Source organism: Neodiprion lecontei, unplaced genomic scaffold, assembly GCF_021901455.1.
Source record: "Neodiprion lecontei isolate iyNeoLeco1 unplaced genomic scaffold, iyNeoLeco1.1 ptg000069l, whole genome shotgun sequence".
NCBI classification, from domain to species: domain Eukaryota; kingdom Metazoa; phylum Arthropoda; class Insecta; order Hymenoptera; family Diprionidae; genus Neodiprion; species Neodiprion lecontei.
This window is the reverse complement of record NW_025791837.1, coordinates 170,018-191,662: the sequence shown is the minus strand read 5'-3', so window position 1 is coordinate 191,662 and position 21,645 is coordinate 170,018. Positions and strand designations below refer to the sequence as shown.

At 23.8% G+C, this 21,645-nt stretch overlaps 1 protein-coding gene across 1 annotated transcript; it reads left to right on the top strand.

Moving 5' to 3' along the window:
- Positions 1-1,579: 1,579 nt before the first annotated feature.
- LOC124295735 (ras-interacting protein RIP3-like) lies at positions 1,580-2,163 on the top strand. The gene is made up of 2 exons (XM_046746271.1): positions 1,580-1,713; positions 1,780-2,163. The coding sequence occupies exons 1-2, from the start codon at positions 1,615-1,617 to the stop codon at positions 2,161-2,163; spliced, it is 483 nt and encodes a 160-aa protein (XP_046602227.1). The 5' UTR covers positions 1,580-1,614.
- Positions 2,164-21,645: the final 19,482 nt, after the last annotated feature.

Below are 21,645 nucleotides of genomic sequence, written 5' to 3'. Positions count from 1 at the left end.
CGATCTGAAGCCGTGAGGACGCGTGTTAGGCTCGGTCACAGTTGAGCAAAAGGCAATGCGCGTCGTCCCAAAGTCGATCCGCAGCAGTGTGGACTTGACACGAGCAGCGTCAAGGTGGAGCAGAGTTAAATATAGGACGTGTTGCAGTCGATCAGAGGCTGTGGAGACACGAGGTAGGCACGGTCACAGTAAAGCGTAAGGCAATGCGCGTCGTCCCAGAGTCGATCTGAGGCGGTGGGGACTGGACACAAGCATCGTTGGAGTGGAGCAGGAGGCGTTGGAGGGCGTCCCGCAGCCGATCTGAGGCCGAGGTGACACAAGTTGGGCACGTTCACAGTTGAGCAAAAGGCAATGCGCGTCGTCCCGGAGTCGATCAGTGGCAGTAGGGACTGGACACGAGCATCGTTGGAGTGAAGCAGGAGGCGTTGGAGGGCGTCCTGAAGTCGATCTGAGGCCGAGGTTACACGTGTTAGGCACGGTCACAGTCGAGCAAAAGGCAATGCGCGTCGTCCCTGAGTCGATCAGTGGCAGTTGGGGCTGGACACAAGCATTGTTAGAGTGGAGCAGAAGGCGTTAGAGGGCGTCCTGCAGTCGATCCGAGGCCGTGGCGACACGTGTTAGGCACGGTCACAGTCGAGCAAAATGCAATGCGCGTCGTCCCAGCGTCGATCGGCGGCAGTAGGGACTGGACACGTGCATCGTTGGAGTGATGCTTGAGGTGTTGACGGGCGTTCCGACGTCGATCGGAAGCCGTGGGGACACGTGTTAGGCACTGTCACAGTCGAGCAAAAGGCAATGCGCGTTGGCCCAGAGTCGATCGGTGGGAGTGGGGACTTGAGTTAATTTTCAATTTACTTTTAAAAAGAGGAAAGTTGAGAAAAAAAAAATTTTCAAAGAATATTTCAATTTTTTAAAATTATGTATAATTATTAGGAAAATCCTAAATATTCCTAAATATCCGCTTATTTTTTATTCCACTTCATTTTTCCATAATTTCTTTCATTCATAATTATTGTTTATTTTATTACATGATTTACCTTAATGACCTTCATTTATATTCCATTATATGGATGTATAATATAAATATCTGTGAATAAATATATGTATATATTGTTACAAAGGGTGAAATCACCCGTTTTGCCCCCTCTTTAATGATCTAGTAGTCAGCATAGATAAAAGACGTTTATAAACGTCTTATGTCTTTAAAAAGAATAAGGTTGCTGCGCCAACCGATATTATTGTAAAAACAGTCTTGTTTCAGACTTTAAACAAGAAACACGTATATTGCATTAAAAGCATTTATCACGATATTTTTGTTCACGCCTTTGATTTGATAATAAGTAAACTCGCGGATCCATATTTTATTAACGTAACGCCTAAATCGTTACAATTGGTGTCAGAAGCGGGATCTTGAGTTCTTATTAATTGAATCAACTCAGTGCGCGAACTTTAATTATGAGTAGCAGTTGTTTGACGCGCTCACGAAGAAGAGAAAGTAGCGGAGAAGAACCTTTTGTTATGGAGAATCCGCGGGTCCCTGAAACAATTCCATCGCCTTCAGTGGACCCTTTTCCAATTCCTTCGACAATCTCTCAAATTGATCTGCTGAAGATCATGTCTCAACAGCAAGAGGCTGCTGAGCGCCAACAACAGCAACTTCTTCAGCTGCTTCTTGATCAACAAGAGCAGCGAAAAAGAGAACAAGAACAACAGTTGGAACAGCGAAAAAGAGAACAAGAACAACAGTTGGAACAGCGAAAACGAGAACAAGAACAACAGTTGGAACAGCGAAGAAGAGAACAGGAACAACAGCTGGAACAGCGCAGGCTTGATCGAGAGGCACAAGAACGATCCGAAACTAGTCTACACGAACTGTTCCGGACGACTGTGGCAGCTCTTCAGGCTGTTCATCAGGTGAATGGCTCAGGAGAACCGGCTGTCACTCCACGAGGTTCCGGAGTCATTACGCCGCTTCCCTCTCCTGTTCCTTCTCCTGTTCCCGTTCCCGCTGTTCGACAGGTCCGACATCCAGGACAGTTCCAGGATGTACGAGACTTAAGGTCTGTGCCTTTTACTAGGGGAGTAGTTGAATCCCCAATTGGTAGAGTAACGGTTAATAATGAGGTTGGTTTTTCCGAGTCTTTGCCTCAAGTTCGACCTTAATATTCTCATTTTAATCAATTAAATAATTCAGGATTTCCTGAGGTTGCTTCTCAGATCAATGAGAAGCCTCTTTATCCTTTAAAACCGCCAATTTTTGACGGAAAAGTTCCATGGGCAGATTACGAACGCCAGTTTAATACAATTGCTAAACATAATCAGTGGGACTCCGCCATGAGGGCCCACAGTCTTGCCTCCTGTCTTCGAACGCCGGCTTTGAACGTTTTAACGGCGTTGTCTGAGGAAGAAATCTCTGATTATGAAAAACTTAGTTCTGCATTAAAGTTGAGGTACGGAAATGACCACTTAACAAAACTGTACACAGCACAATTACAGACGAGAAGACAAGGACGAGACGAAGACCTTGCGTCTCTTAGTCAGGACATTGAACGGCTTTCTCGTATAGCTTTGCCGGATCACGAGCCGTCTCGTAACTTATTAGCAACGCAAGCTTTTTTGAATGCGATTAATGATCCGGAAATTAAAATGGCCGTTGGAACGTCGGGCCTCACTTCTCTGCGGGAGGCAACCGCCAAAGCCCTCGAGGTGGAGGCAATGAGAAAGCAATATTTTGGGTTAAGCAAACTTCGTCGGATTGAGGTGTCTGAAAACACCTCAGAAAGGCGAAGTTTTGAACACTCGGAGGAGTCAAAACCTCAAAATTATAGAAATAAAAATAATAACAAGTATTATAATCGTGTAAATCGTGGTTCTCTTCAGAACCAGAGTAACAGACACGAAATTAGAGGCGCAGTTATGACAGATCAAAATGTAGTAACGTGTTTATTTTGTCATAAAATAGGACATGATGCTAATCATTGCTTTTTACTTAAAAAGAATAGTAGAGAAATGATACAAAACTCGCATTCAGACTCCTATAATTGGCGAAGAAGAGATAAAGAGGTTGGGGAAGAAAATCCTCAATCCTCAAACTAACTCTTCTTCTGAGGCTGGTTTGAGGAACTACTTTCAGACGTTTTTATATAAAATTATCATTGGAGTTAACCTCTTTCTTTGAATTATTTTGGTTATGCGTGACAGGCATTCCCAACCTATTTTATTGCCTGTCAGGGAAATGAAGCTCGTCGAAGGTTAGGTAAATTTTCGCGACTTCAAATCTCATTTATTGATGAAAAATTTCGATCTTCTCATTCGCTCGTCTGAGCTCAGAGTAGATTTGATTGTTCATTTGCGAGTTTCCCCAGAAACTTCTTCCGTTCTCGTGAGGAGGAATCGAGCATTTCTTTAGAGCTACTCAGAACTATTCATGAGGTTCATGAGGATTGGCTAGTAAATCAAACCTTTTCTTCTTTATCAGCTGCCGTTTTGGTTATAATTGTAGAAACTACAGCCAACCAAGTTTTTCTAAGACCTTTTTCTTCAGAATCGAGTTTTTGTGTCGGATAGGCTTTGGTTTATTAATGTGAAAAGAGCCACGATTATTTTTTGAGGTCGATGAGCGATTGCTTGATTTTCACATTTTATTAACCTTAAGTGTCAGTTTTTGTGAGTACTTTTTCAGGTTACTTGACACAGCCTTTTCCCATCCAATCTTTCCCCGATTCCTGAGGATGACTGGTGGTCTTATTTTGAAGAAGAATGCAGAAATGATTCAGATAAGATCGTTTCTTTTCTTTTGAATACATATTTCATTTATTTTATTCAAGTATTCTCTCAAATTCACTTAGTGAATTTGAATTGTCATACCACCACTCACATTTGTCCTCCAAACTCTAGGGTGTGCTGTCTCAGAAGAAGCTCCGGATTCAGTCACCCTACGATTTCCTTATTTCCTATGAAGAGAAGTCTGTTTTTATCTTATTTGGTCCTGGAATTGTCGGTTCCCGGTTCGATGTTTTCATCTGAACCTGTTTCGAAGGGATCCTTCATGAAGAAGATTGAATTTCTTCCCGACATCAATCTGGGCCGTTGCGGATAACTTTGAATTCATGAAGCCACATAACACTTAAGAACACTAACCTTTATAAAACATGGCACATAAATTTTTGAGATTATTTAACGCTCAACTATCTGCTCAAGGTTTTCTGTGGTTTACCTTGAGACTGAGGGCAAATGCCAGATAGTAAAAAAGGGAGTTCTTAAATTTTTAGAGCCACAGCTCCAACTCACCTTTGAGCACTGACTACTAGAATACTTTTATAATTATATTATCTTTCCCGAGTCGGGACGACTCTTTTCCTCGGGGGGGAGTAGTGTTACAAAGGGTGAAATCACCCGTTTTGCCCCCTCTTCAATGATCTAGTAGTCAGCATAGATAAAAGACGTTTATAAACGTCTTATGTCTTTAAAAAGAATAAGGTTGCTGCGCCAACCGATATTATTGTAAAAACAGTCTTGTTTCAGACTTTAAACAAGAAAAGCGTATATTGCATTAAAAGCATTTATCACGATATTTTTGTTCACGCCTTTGATTTGATAATAAATAAACTCACGGATCCATATTTTATTAACGTAACGCCTAAATCGTTACAATATATATATATATAAAAATATATGTACTCATATTATCATTTGCAATTTACTGTCCAAAAAGAGGTAAATGTAAAAAAAAAACTTTTTCCACATTATTTTAATTTTCTAAAACTTTGCATAATTATTGGAAAAATCCACAATATTATTTAATATCAGCTTATATTTCATTTTATCTTATTTTTCAGTCATTTTTTTCATTTATAATCATTTTCCTTTTTATCACATTTTCTACCCTCATTACCCTCATTTATATTTTATTATATTGATGTATGAAATAAATATATGTAAATGAATATATATATATATATATATATATAAATATATATATATATATATATATATATATATATATATAAATATATATATGTATATTATGATTTTCAATTTACTTTTGATGAGAGGAAAATCGAAAAAAAAAATTTTTTCTCACATTATTTCAATTCTTTAACATTATAAATATTAATTAGGAAGATCCTAAATATTTCTAATTATCCGCTTATCTTTCAGTCTATTTCATTTTTTCATGATTTCTTTCATTCATAATCATTTTTTATTTTATTACATGATTTACCTAGACAACCTTCATTTATATTCTATTATATCGATGTATAATATAAATATATGTGAATAAATATACATATATATATACACATATGTATATATGAATATATATACGTATATTATAATTTTCAATTTACTCTTAAACAGAGGAAAGTTAAAAAAAAAAATTTGTCTCACATTATTTCAATTTTTTAAAATTATGTATAATTATCAGGAAAATCCCGAATATTTCTAATCATCCGCTTATTTTTAAATTATTTCATTTTCTCATAATTTCTTCAATTCAAAATCAATTTTTATTTTATTACATTATTTACCTTAATTACCTTCATTCATATTCCATTATATGGATGTATATTATAAATGTATGTAAAAAAATATATGTATATATATATATATATATATATATATATATATATATATATATATATATATATATATATATATATATATATATATATGTGTGTGTGTATATATGAATATATATATGTATATTATGATTTTCAATTCACTTTTGAGAAGAGAAAAATTGAAAAAAAAAAAAATTTTTCCACAATATCTCAATTTTTCAAAATTATGCATAATTATCTAAAAAATCCTGAATATTCTTAATCATTCGCTTATTTTTTATTCCATTTCATTTTTTTATAATTTTTTTCATTCACAATTATTTTTCCTTCTATGACATTATTTACCTCAATCCCCTTCACCTATATTCTATCATATGAATGTATAATATAAATATATGTAAATTATTATGAATACATATATATATATGAATATATGTATGTATATTTTAATTTTTAATTCACTTTTAAAAAAAGACAAAATGAAAAAAAAAACTTTTTTTCACATTATTTCAATTTTCTGAAATTATGTATAATTATTAGAAAACTCCTAAATATTTCTAATTGTCCGCTTATTTTTTATTCTATTTCATTTTTTCACAATTTCTTTTATTCATAATCATTTTTTATTATATTACATGATTTACACTCATTACCTCCATTTATATTCTATTATATAAATGTATAATATAAATATATGTGAATAAATATGTATATGTATATATATACATGTATATGTATATATATATATATATATATATATACACATATATATGTATATATGTGTATATATATTTATATATATTGATATTATACATGATTTGAATAGAATGTAAATAGAGGTAATGGAGGTAAATAATGTGATTAAATAAAAAATGAATGTGAATAAAAAAAATTATGAAAAAATAATATAAAATAAAAAATAAGACGATACTCAAAAATATTCAGGATTTTTCTAATGATTATGCATATTTTTAAGAAATTAAAATAATGTGAAAATAAATTTTTTTTTCAAATTTCCCTTTTTTCAAAAGTAAATTGAAATTCAAAACATACATATATATATTTAGCGTAAAAAATGTAGTGAAATGAAAAGTGATTATAAATAAGAAAAATGATTGAAAAATAAGATAAAATGAAGAATAAGCGAATAAATAAAAATATTCAGGATTCTCCTGATGATCACACACATTTTTAAAAGATTAAAATATTGTGAGAAAAATTTTTTTTCTTTCAATTTTCCTCTTTTTAAAAGTAAATTGAAAATTAGAATATACATATACATATTTAGCGTAAATAATGCGAATAAACGAAAAATAATTATTAATAGAGAAAATGATTGAAAAATGAAATAAAATAACAAGTAATCGGATAATTAGAAATATTTAGGATTTTGATAATAGTTATGCATAATTTCAAAAAATCGAAATGATGTGAAAATTTTTTTTTTTTTTTAATTTCTCTCTTTTCGAAAGTAAATTGCAAATTATAATATAAGTATATATATTTATGTATATATATACATATACATATATTTATTCACATATATTTATATTATACATCCATATAATAGAATATGAATGAGGGTAATTAAGGTAAATCATGTGATAAAATAAAAAATAATTATGAATGAAAAAAATTATGAAAAAATGAAATGGAATAAAAAATGAGCGGATAATTAGAAATATTTAGGATTTTCCTAATAATTTTACATAATTTTAAAAAATTGAAATAATGAGAGGAAAAGTTTTTTTTTCTCAATTTTCCTCTTTTTAAAAGTAAATTGAAAATCATAATATACATATATATATATTGATGTATATATATATATATATATTTAGTTACATATATTTATTTTGTACATCAATATAATAGAATATAAATGAAGGTAATGGAGGTGAATAATGTAATGAAATAAGAAATGACTGTGAATGGAAAAAATTATGAAAAAATAAAATGAAACAAAAAATAAGACGATAATCAAAAATATTTAGGATTTTTCTAATAATTATACATATTCCCCAAAAATTAAAATAGCGTGAAAATAAATTTTTTTTTCAAATTTCCCTTTTTTTAAAAGTAAATTGAAAATTAAAACATACATATATATATTCAGCGTGAAAAATGTGATAAAATGAAGAATTATTATGAAGGAAAGAAATTATGAAAAAATGAAATAGAATAAAAAATAAGCGGATAATTAGAAATATTCAGGATTTTCCTAATCATCATACATAATTTGAAAAAATTGAAATAATGTGAAAATGATTTTTTTTTTCCAACTTTTCTCTTTTTAAAAGTAAATTGATAATTATAATAAACATATGTATATATATATATTTATATTATACATTAATATAAAAGAATATAAAATATGATCGTGAATGGAGAAATTATAAAAAAATGAAATGAAATAAAATATATGCGAAAATTTGAAAATATTTAGGATTTTTCTAATGATTAAACATAATTTTAAAAAATTAAAATGTTGTAGGAAAAATTTTTTTTTTCAATTTCCCTCTTTTAAAAGTAAATTGAAAATTATAATAAACATATGTATATATATATATTTATATTATACATTAATATAAAAGAATATAAAATATGATCGTGAATGGAGAAATTATAAAAAAATGAAATAAAATAAAATATAAGCGAAAAATTAAAAATATTTAGGATTACTCTAATGATTAAACATAATTTTAAAAAATTAAAATGTTGTGGGAAAAATTTTTTTTTTAATTTCCCTCTTTTAAAAGTAAATTGAAAATTATAATATACATATATATATTCATATACATATATACATATATTTTTGACATACATTTATAATATGCATCCGTATAATGGAATGTAAATGAAGGTAATTAGGGTAAATAATGTGATAAAATAAAAAATGATTATAAATGAAAGAAATTATGAAAAAATGAAATAGAATAGAAAGTAAGCGGATAATTAGAAATATTTAGGATTTTCCCAATAATTATACATAAATGTGGAAAATCGAACTAATGTGAGAAAACTATTTGTTTTTTCAATTTTCCTCTTTCTAAAAGTAAATTGAGAATTATATTATACACATATATATTTATATATATATTTATATTTATATATATATATATATATATATATATATATATGTAAACATATATATATATATATATATATATATATATATATATATATATATATATATATATATATATATATATTTTTATTTTATACATCCATATAATAGGATATCAATAGAGGTAATTAAGGTGAATCATGTAATAAAATAAAAAATAATTATGAATAAAAGGAATTATGTAAAAATGAAATTGAATAAAAAATTAGCGATTAATAAAAAATATTTAGGATTTTTCTGATAGTTACACATAATTTTAAAAAATTGAAATAATGTGAAAAAAATTTTTTTTTTCAATTTCCCTCTTTTTAAAAGTAAATCGGAAATTATAATATTAGTATACATATTTATATATATATGTATATACATATATTTATTCACATATATTTATATTATACATCCATATAATAGAATATGAATGAAGGTAATTAAGGTAAATCATGTAATAAAATAAAAAATGATGATAAGTGTAAGAAATTATGAAAATATGAAATGGAATAAAAAATGAGCAGATGATTAGAAATATTCAGGATTTTCCTAATAATTAAACATAATTTCAAAAAATTGAAATAACGAAGAAAAATTTTTTTTTTTAATTTTCCTCTTTTTGGAAGTAAATTGAAGATTATAATATACATACGTATATATATATTCATAATATACATTAATATAATAGAATATGAAATATGATCGTGTATGAAAAAAGTTATGAAAAAAAAAAATAAAATATAAGCGAATAATCAAAAATATTTAGGATTTTTCTAATAACTATCCATAATTTAAAAAAATTGAAATATTGTGGAAAAAAATTTTTTTTTTCCAATTTCCCTCTTTTTAAATGTAAATTGAGAATTATAATATACATATACATATTTATGTATATATATATATATATAATATACATATATATGTGTATTTATATTTATATATATTTATATTATACATCAATATAATAGAATATAAATGAAGGTAATCAAGGTAAATCATGTAATAAAATAAAAAATGATTATGAATTGAAGAAATTATGAAAAAATGAAATAGAATGAAGAATAAGCGGATGATTAGAAATATTCAGGATTTCCCCAATAATTATACATCATTTTAAAAAATTAAAATAATGTAAAAAAAATTTTTTTTCCTTTCCATTTCCCTCTTTTCAAAAGTAAATTGAAAATTATAATATACATATACATATTTACAAATATATATATGTATATAGATATATATATTTATTTACATATATTTATATTATACAGCCATATGATAGAATATAAATGAAGGTAATGGAGGTAAATAATGTAATAAAATAAAAAATGATTATGAATAAAAGAAGTTATGAGACAATGAAATAGAATAAAAAATGAGCGGATAATCAGAAATATTTAGGATTTTCCTAATAATTATACATAATTTTGAAAAATCGAAAAAATGTGAAAAAATTTTTTTTTTTTCAATTCTTCTCTTTTTAAAAGTAAATTGAAAATTATAATATATGTATATATATTTATATATATATATACATACACATATATTTATTCACATATAGTTATATTACACATCCACATAATAGAATACAAATGAAGGTAATTAAGGTAAATCATGTGATAAAATAAAAAATAACTGTGAATGGAAGAAATTATGAAAAAATGAAATAAAACGAAAAATAAGCGGATAATTAGAAATATTTAGGATTTTCCTATTATTATACATAATTTTGAAAAATTGAAATATTGTCGAAAAAAAATTTTTTTTTCAATTTCCCTCTTTTTTGAAGTGAATTGAAAATTATAATATACATATATATGTTTATTTGTATATATATATATATATATATATATATATATGTATATATATACATGTGTATGTATATATATATGTACATATATGAATATATATATATGTATATACATATATGTGTATATATATGGATATATATTCATATATATTCATATTATACATTAGTATGATAGAATATAAAAACTGATTGTTGATGGAAAAAATTATAAAAAAATGAAATGAAATAAAAAATAACCGAACAATTAAAAATATTTAGGATTTTTTCAATAATTATACATAATTTCAAAAAATTGAAATATTGTGAGAAAAAATTTTTTTTTTTCAATTTCCCTTTTTTTAAGAGTAAATCGAAAATTATAATTTCCATATATATATTTATATATATATATATATATATATATATATATATATATATATATATATATATATATATATATATTGATTTACATATATTATTAATATACATCCATATAATAGAATATAAATGGAGGTAGTTAAGGGAAATCATGTAATGAAATAAAAAATGATTATGAATGAAAGAAATTATGAAAAAATGAAATAGAATAAAAAATGAGCGGATAATCAGAAATATTTAGGATTTTCCTAATAATTATACCTAATTTCAAAAAATCGAAATAATGTGAAAAAATTTTTTTTCTTTCAATTTTTCTCTTTTTAAAAGTAAATTGAAAATTATAATATAAGTATATATATTTATATATATATATATGTATATAGATATGTATATTTATTCACATATATTTATATTATACAGCCATATAATAGAATATAAATGAAGGTAATGGAGGTAAATAATGTAATAAAATAAAAAATGATTATTAATGAAAGAAATTATGAAAAAATGAAATAGAATAAAAAATGAGCGGATAATCAGAAATATTTAGGATTTTCCTAATAATTATACATAATTTCAAAAAATCGAAATAATGTGAAAAAATTTTTTTTCTCTCAATTTTTCTCTTTTTAAAAGTAAATTGAAAATTATAATATAAGTATATATATTTATATATATATATACATATATATATTCATTCACATATATTTATATTATACATTCATATAATAGAATATAAATGGAGGTAGTTAAGGAAAATCATGCAACGGAATAAAAAATGATTAAGAATGAAAGAAATTATGAAAAAAGGAAATAGAATAAAAAATAAGCGGATAATCAGAAATATTCAGGATTTTCCTAATAATTATACATAATTTTAAAAAATCGAAATGATGTGAAAAATTTTTTTTTTTTTTAATTTCTCTCTTTTGGAAAGTAAATTGCAAATTATAATATAAGTATATATATTTATGTATATATATACATATGCATATATTTATTCACATATATTCATATTATACATCCATATTATAGAATATAAATAAGGGTAATTAAGGTAAATCATGTGATAAAATAAAAAATAATTATGAATGAAAAAAATTATGAAAAAATGAAATGGAATAAATAATAAGCGGATAATTAGAAATATTTAGGATTTTTCTAATAATTTTACATAATTTTAAAAAATTGAAATAATGAGAGGAAAATTTTTTTTTTCTCAATTTTCCTCTTTTTAAAAGTAAATTGAAAATCATAATATACATATATATATATTGATGTATATATATATATATATATTTAGTTACATATATTTATTTTGTACATCAATATGATAGAATATGAATGAAGGTAATTGAGGCGAATAATGTAATGAAATGAAAAATAAGCGAATAATTAAAAATATTTAGGATTTTTCTGATAACTATCCATAATTTAAAAAAATTGAAATATTGTGGAAAAAAATTTTCTTATTTCAATTTACCTCTTTTTCAATGAAAATTGAGAATTATAATATACATATATATATTTATATATTTATATATATATATATACATATATATGTGTATTTATATTTATATATATTTATATTATACATCAATAAAATAAAAAATAAATGAAGGTAATGGAGGTGAATAATGTAATGAAATAAGAAATGACTGTGAATGGAAAAAATTATGAAAATATAAAATAAAACAAAAAATAAGACGATAATCAAAAATATTTAGGATTTTTCTAATAATTATACATATTCCCCAAAAATTAAAATAGCGTGAAAATAAATTTTTTTTTTAAATTTCCCTTTTTTTAAAAGTAAATTGAAAATTAAAACATACATATATATATTCAGCGTGAAAAATGTGATAAAATGAAGAATGATTATGAAGGAAAGAAATTATGAAAAAATGAAATAGAATGAAAAATAAGCGGATAATTAGAAATATTCAGGATTTTCCTAATCATCATACATAATTTGAAAAAATTGAAATAATGTGAAAATGATTTTTTTTTTCCAACTTTTCTCTCTTTAAAAGTAAATTGAAAATTATAATAAACATATGTATATATATATATATTTATATTATATATTAATATAAAAGAATATAAAATATGATCGTGAATGGAGAAATTATAAAAAAATGAAATGAAATAAAATATGAGCGAAAATTTGAAAATATTTAGGATTTTTCTAATGATTAAACATAATTTTAAAAAATTAAAATGTTGTAGGAAAAATTTTTTTTTTTCAATTTCCCTCTTTTAAAAGTAAATTGAAAATTATAATAAACATATGTATATATATATATTTATATTATACATTAATATAAAAGAATATAAAATATGATCGTGAATGTAAAAATTATAAAAAAATGAAATAAAATAAAATACAAGCGAAAAATTAAAAATATTTAGGATTTTTCTGATGATTAAACATAATTTTAAAAAATTAAAATGTTGTGGGAAAAATTTTTTTTTTAATTTCCCTCTTTTAAAAGTAAATTGAAAATTATAATATACATATATATATTCATATACATATATACATATATTTTTGACATACATTTATAATATGCATCCGTATAATGGAATGTAAATGAAGGTAATTAGGGTAAATAATGTAATAAAATAAAGAATGATTATAAATGAAAGAAATTATGAAAAAATGAAATAGAATAAAAAGTAAGCGGATAATTAAAAATATTTAGGATTTTTCTGATAACTGTCCATAATTTAAAAAAATTGAAATATTGTGGAAAAAAATTTTCTCATTCCAATTTACCTCTTTTTCAACAAAAATTGAGATTTATAATATACATATATATATTTAAGTATATATATATATATATATATATACATATATATGTGTATTTATATTTATATATATTTATATTATACATCAATATAATGAAATATAAATGAAGGTAATGAAGGTAAATAATGTAATGAAATAAAAAATGACAGTGAATGGAAAAAATTATGAAAAAATGAAATAAAACAAAAAATAAGACGATGATCAAGAATATTTAGGATTTTTCTAATAATTATACATATTCCCCAAAAATTAAAATAATGTGAAAATAAATTTTTTCTTCAAATTTCCCTTTTTTTAAAAGTAAATTGAAAATTAAAACATACATATATATATTCAGCGTAAAAAATGTGATATAATGAAGAATGATTATGAATGAAAGAAATTATGAAAAAATGAAATATAATAAAGAATAAGCGGATGATTAGAAATATTCAGGATTTCCCTAATAATTATACATCATTTTAAAAAATTAAAATAATGTGAAAAAATTTTTTTTTTTTTCATTTCCCTCTTTTTAGAAGTAAATCGAAAATTAAAATATACATATATATATTTACATAAATATATATGTATATAGATATATTTATTTATTCACATATATTTATATTATACATCTGTTACGTGGGGGTGAGGGTGTACTGAGCGGTGGTAGTTAATGATTAACTGAATAATCAAGCTCCCACGTAACGCCAATGAATAATTATTAAAACTAAGAGAAGACCTACCTTTCGATAAGCCGGTAATTTGTAGGATCGTGTTGCTATAGTCCTGTACAGGTCTGTGAGGTTTGTTTAAATTGTTGAGGCAATTTTATAATAAAGAAAGTGGGAAGAAGGTCGTTCAAAATAAATGTTTAATATGATTCAACTGGTAAAAGATGAAGTATATTCTGTTTCTGTATATGAGCCGAAAATAACAATTTATAAAGTGTTCAAATTCATACAAATCGTGTGTTATAATATTCTAAAGGGATATTATTATTTGGTACCAGGAACATCTACTCTGAACGATGGTTAACTAGCTGGTCGTGATTATTGGATTGTATCTCTCTTTTTAGATTATCTTGAATCAATTATATATATATTATGGTTAAGTCTTATTCGTTAATTCTTGGAAACAATAAGTACGATTTAATTGGGGGTAGTGAAGCTAGCCACCAATTCTAGACTTGATTTTGAATGAAAATTACTGAAGTAGATTTTGATTATAAAGGTGAAACAAGAAGTCGTTTAATTTCGAAGATTAACACTCGGATTGACTTAGCTTTAGGTGAATCGGTCGACGAGATTGAGAGCCGTCGGATCGTGTCGGTCTGCGTCGGTAGAATGCTGGACCAGGAGCCTCACCTCAAGTTTGGAAGAGTTGATCAATCGAACGGTGTTAAAACGTCGGTCACTTAGTCTTTTAGATTTGGAATTATATTTAAGATTACCTGATTCAATTGAATCAGGGCCGAACTCAGTTTAATTATGGAAAATGGAACTGCATAAAAATGTCTATTCACAGAAAAGATGAGATTTAGTAAAGAACAGAAAAGATGGAAATGTAGAAGAAAGTGAGTCTCTTGCAGCTAATAGAATAACTGAATGCTCGAATTTAACGAATTAGCGCGAGACTTTAGGCCGGTCACAACTAAGATTTTCCGAACGCTACTATTGCTCGAGAGGGCTAATCCGGGTTTACGTCCACGCACTTCGCGACTTGACAGACGTAAGACATGGCTGCTTGGGCCAGAGGGTATTAATAGGGAAAAATCTGCAGTTGCAGTAAGTTGCAACAGTAATTAGCCAATTAAGTGCGGGGGCGACCTCCCGGTGTCCAAATCTACACGGTCAGCGTTAGTTTGCGTCATTCGATGGTATTCCGACGATTCTCAATCTCGTCGCTTATACGTACAAGATGTTAACAGAAGGTATCTTAAGATAATTCTCACGCATTCATCCACACATCTTAACAAAGAATCTATTTTAATTTGAGGGTTCCAAAGGTAGTGGTTTATCCTAATTATTGATGATAATTTTGACTTAAAAAGAGAGATATTCCCGGGCTGAGCGCCGCTGTTACTAGGTCAGTAATTTTATAACGCGATTCCTGGTGTCAGCAAATAAGATACAATGTCAGCGGATGCCGAGGACTGTACGTGACCCTATTAGAATATGAGATTGTTATGAAATAATTAAAGAAATGAAATGAAATGGAATTTTGAAAAAGGTACGCCAAGGCAGTACGTCGGGGCGTAACACTATCCATAATTTAAAAAAATTGAAATATTGTGGAAAAAAATTTTCTTATTTCAATTTACTTCTTTCTCAATGAAAATTGAGAATTATAATATACATATATATATTTATATATATTGATTTACATATATTATTAATATACATCCATATAATAGAATATAAATGGAGGTAGTTAAGGTAAATCATGTAATGAAATAAAAAATGATTATGAATGAAAGAAATTATGAAAAAATGAAATAGAATAAAAAATGAGCGGATAATCAGAAATATTTAGGATTTTCCTAATAATTATACATAATTTCAAAAAATCGGAATAATGTGAAAAAATTTTTTTTCTTTCAATTTTTCTCTTTTTAAAAGTAAATTGAAAATTATAATATAAGTATATATATTTATATATATATATATGTATATAGATATATATATTTATTCACATATATTTATATTATACAGCCATATAATAGAATATAAATGAAGGTAATGGAGGTAAATAATGTAATAAAATAAAAAATGATTATTAATGAAAGAAATTATGAAAAAATGAAATAGAATAAAAAACGAGCGGATAATCAGAAATATTTAGGATTTTCCTAATAATTATACATAATTTCAAAAAATCGAAATAATGTGAAAAAATTTTTTTTCTTTCAATTTTTCTCTTTTTAAAAGTAAATTGAAAATTATAATATAAGTATATATATTTATATATATATACATATATATATTCATTCACATATATTTATATTATACATTCATATAATAGAATATAAATGGAGGTAGTTAAGGAAAATCATGCAACGGAATAAAAAATGATTAAGAATGAAAGAAATTATGAAAAAAGGAAATAGAATAAAAAATGAGCGGATAATCAGAAATATTCAGGATTTTCCTAATAATTATACATAATTTTGAAAAATCGAAATGATGTGAAAAATTTTTTTTTTTTTTAATTTCTCTCTTTTCGAAAGTAAATTGCAAATTATAATATAAGTATATATATTTATGTATATATATACATATACATATATTTATTCACATATATTCATATTATACATCCATATTATAGAATATAAATAAGGGTAATTAAGGTAAATCATGTGATAAAATAAAAAATAATTATGAATGAAAAAAATTATGAAAAAATGAAATGGAATAAATAATAAGCGGATAATTAGAAATATTTAGGATTTTCCTAATAATTTTACATAATTTTAAAAAATTGAAATAATGAGAGGAAAATTTTTTTTTTCTCAATTTTCCTCTTTTTAAAAGTAAATTGAAAATCATAATATACATATATATATATTGATGTATATATATATATATATATTTAGTTACATATATTTATTTTGTACATCAATATGATAGAATATGAATGAAGGTAATTGAGGCGAATGATGTAATGAAATGAAAAATAAGCGAATAATTAAAAATATTTAGGATTTTTCTGATAACTATCCATAATTTAAAAAAATTGAAATATTGTGGAAAAAAATTTTCTTATTTCAATTTACCTCTTTTTCAATGAAAATTGAGAATTATAATATACATATATATATTTATGTATATATATATATATATATACATATATATGTGTATTTATATTTATATATATTTATATTATACATCAATAAAATAAAAAATAAATGAAGGTAATGGAGGTGAATAATGTAATGAAATAAGAAATGACTGTGAATGGAAAAAATTATGAAAAAATAAAATAAAACAAAAAATAAGACGATAATCGAAAATATTTAGGATTTTTCTAATAATTATACATATTCCCCAAAAATTAAAATAGCGTGAAAATAAATTTTTTGTTTAAATTTCCCTTTTTTTAAAAGTAAATTGAAAATTAAAACATACATACATATATTCAGCGTGAAAAATGTGATAAAATGAAGAATGATTATGAAGGAAAGAAATTATGAAAAAATGAAATAGAATAAAAAATAAGCGGATAATTAGAAATATTCAGGATTTTCCTAATCATCATACATAATTTGAAAAAATTGAAATAATGTGAAAATGATTTTTTTTTTCCAACTTTTCTCTCTTTAAAAGTAAATTGAAAATTATAATAAACATATGTATATATATATATTTATATTATATATTAATATAAAAGAATATAAAATATGATCGTGAATGGAGAAATTATAAAAAAATGAAATGAAATAAAATATGAGCGAAAATTTGAAAATATTTAGGATTTTTCTAATGATTAAACATAATTTTAAAAAATTGAAATGTTGTAGGAAAAATTTTTTTTTTTCAATTTCCCTCTTTTAAAAGTAAATTGAAAATTATAATAAACATATGTATATATATATATTTATATTATACATTAATATAAAAGAATATAAAATATGATCGTGAATGTAGAAATTATAAAAAAATGAAATAAAATAAAATACAAGCGAAAAATTAAAAATATTTAGGATTTTTCTGATGATTAAACATAATTTTAAAAAATTAAAATGTTGTGGGAAAAATTTTTTTTTTAATTTCCCTCTTTTAAAAGTAAATTGAAAATTATAATATACATATATATATTCATATACATATATACATATATTTTTGACATACATTTATAATATGCATCCGTATAATGGAATGTAAATGAAGGTAATTAGGGTAAATAATGTAATAAAATAAAGAATGATTATAAATGAAAGAAATTATGAAAAAATGAAGTAGAATAAAAAGTAAGCGGATAATTAAAAATATTTAGGATTTTTCTGATAACTGTCCATAATTTAAAAAAATTGAAATATTGTGGAAAAAAATTTTCTTATTCCAATTTACCTCTTTTTCAACAAAAATTGAGATTTATAATATACATATATATATTTAAGTATATATATATATATATATATATACATATATATGTGTATTTATATTTATATATATTTATATTATACATCAATATAATGAAATATAAATGAAGGTAATGAAGGTAAATAATGTAATGAAATAAAAAATGACAGTGAATGGAAAAAATTATGAAAAAATGAAATAAAACAAAAAATAAGACGATGATCAAGAATATTTAGGATTTTTCTAATAATTATACATATTCCCCAAAAATTAAAATAATGTGAAAATAAATTTTTTCTTTAAATTTCCCTTTTTTTAAAAGTAAATTGAAAATTAAAACATACATATATATATTCAGCGTAAAAAATGTGATATAATGAAGAATGATTATGAATGAAAGAAATTATGAAAAAATGAAATAGAATAAAAAATAAGCGGATAATTAGATATATTCAGGATTTTCCTGATCATTATACATAATTTGAAGAAATTGAAATAATGTGAAAATAATTTTTTCTTTCCAACTTTTCTCTTTTTAAAAGTAAATTGAAAATTATAATATAAGTATATACATTTATATATATATTCATATTATACATGAATATAATAGAATATAAATAAAGGTAATGAAGGTAAATAATGTAATAAAATAACAAATGACAGTAAATGGAAAAAATTATAAAAAAATAAAATAAAATGAAAAATAAGACGACAATCAAAAATATTTAGGATTTTTTCAATAATTATACATTTCTTTGAAAAATGAAAATATTGTGAAGACAAATTTTTTTTTTTAATTTACTTTTTTTTAAAAGTAAATTGAAAATTAGAATATACATATATATATTGAGCGTAAAAAATGCGAATAAACGAAAAATGATTATTAATGGAGAAAATGATTGAAAAATGAAATAAAATAATAAATAATCGGATAATCAGAAATATTCAGGATTTTGATAATAGTTATGCATAATTTCAAAAAATCGAAATGATGTGAAAAATTTTTTTTTTTTTTAATTTCTCTCTTTTCGAAAGTAAATTGCAAATTATAATATAAGTATATATATTTATGTATATATATACATATACATATATTTATTCACATATATTTATATTATACATCCATATAATAGAATATAAATGAAGGTAATTAAGGTAAATCATGTGATAAAATAAAAAATAATTATGAATAAAAAAAATTATGAAAAAATGGAATGGAATAAAAAATAAGCGGATAATTAGAAATATTTAGGATTTTCCTAATAATTTTACATAATTTTAAAAAATTGAAATAATGAGAGGAAAATTTTTTTTTTCTCAATTTTCCTCTTTTTGAAAGTAAATTGAAGATTATAATATACATACGTATATATATATTCATATTATACATTAATATAATAGAATATGAAATATGATCGTGTATGAAAAAAGTTATAAAAAAAAAAATAAAATATAGGCGAATAATCAAAAATATTTAGGATTTTTCTAATAACTATCCATAATTTAAAAAAATTGAAATATTGTGGAAAAAAATTTTTTTTTTCCAATTTCCCTCTTTTTAAATGTAAATTGAGAATTATAATATACATATACATATTTATGTATATATATATATATAATATACATATATATGTGTATTTATATTTATATATATTTATATTATACATCAATATAATAGAATATAAATGAAGGTAATCAAGGTAAATCATGTAATGAAATAAAAAATGATTATGAATTAAAGAAATTATGAAAAAATGAAATAGAATGAAGAATAAGCGGATGATTAGAAATATTCAGGATTTCCCCAATAATTATACATCATTTTAAAAAATTAAAATAATGTGAAAAAAAATTTTTTTTCCTTTCCATTTCCCTCTTTTTGAAAGTAAATTGAAAATTATAATATACATATGTATATATATATATTCATATTATACATTAATATAATAGAATATAAAATATGAACGTGAATGGAGGAATTATAAAAAAATGAAATAAAATAAAATATAAGCGAATAAATAAAAATATTTGGGATTTTTTTAATGATTATACATAATTTTGAAAAATTGAAATGTTGTGGGAAAAATTTTTTTTTTTCAATTTCCCTCTTTTTAACAGTAAATTGAAAATTACAATATACATATATATATTCATATACATATATACATATATTTTTGACATACATTTATAATATGCATCCGTATAATGGAATATAAATGAAGGTAATTAAGGTAAATCATGTATTAAAATAAAAAATGATTATGAATTAAAGAAATTATGAGAAAATGAAATAGAATGAGGAATAAGCGGATGATTAGAAATATTCAGCATTTCCCCAATAATTATACATCATTTTAAAAAATTAAAATAATGTGGAAAAATTTTTTTTTCTCTCCATTTCCCTCTTTTCAAAAGTAAATTAAAAATTATAACATACATATATATATTTACATATATATATATATGTATATAGATATATATTTATTCACATATATTTATATTATACAGCCATATAATAGAATATAAATGAAGGTAATGGAGGTAAATAATGTAATAAAATGAAAAATGATCATGAATGAAAGAAATTATGAAAAAATGAAATAGAATAAAAAATGAGCGGATAATCAGAAATATTCAGGATTTTCCTAATAATTATACATAATTTCAAAAAATCGAAATAATGTGAAAATTTTTTTTTTTTTTCAATCTTTCTCTTTTTAAAAGTAAATTCAAAATTATAATATGAGTATATATATTTATATATATATATACATATATATATATTCATTCACATATATTTATATTATACATTCATATAATAGAATATAAATGGAGGTAGGTAAGGTAAATCATGCAACGGAATAAAAAATGATTAAGAATGAAAGAAATCATGAAAAAATGAAATAGAATAAAAAATGAGCGGATGATTCGAA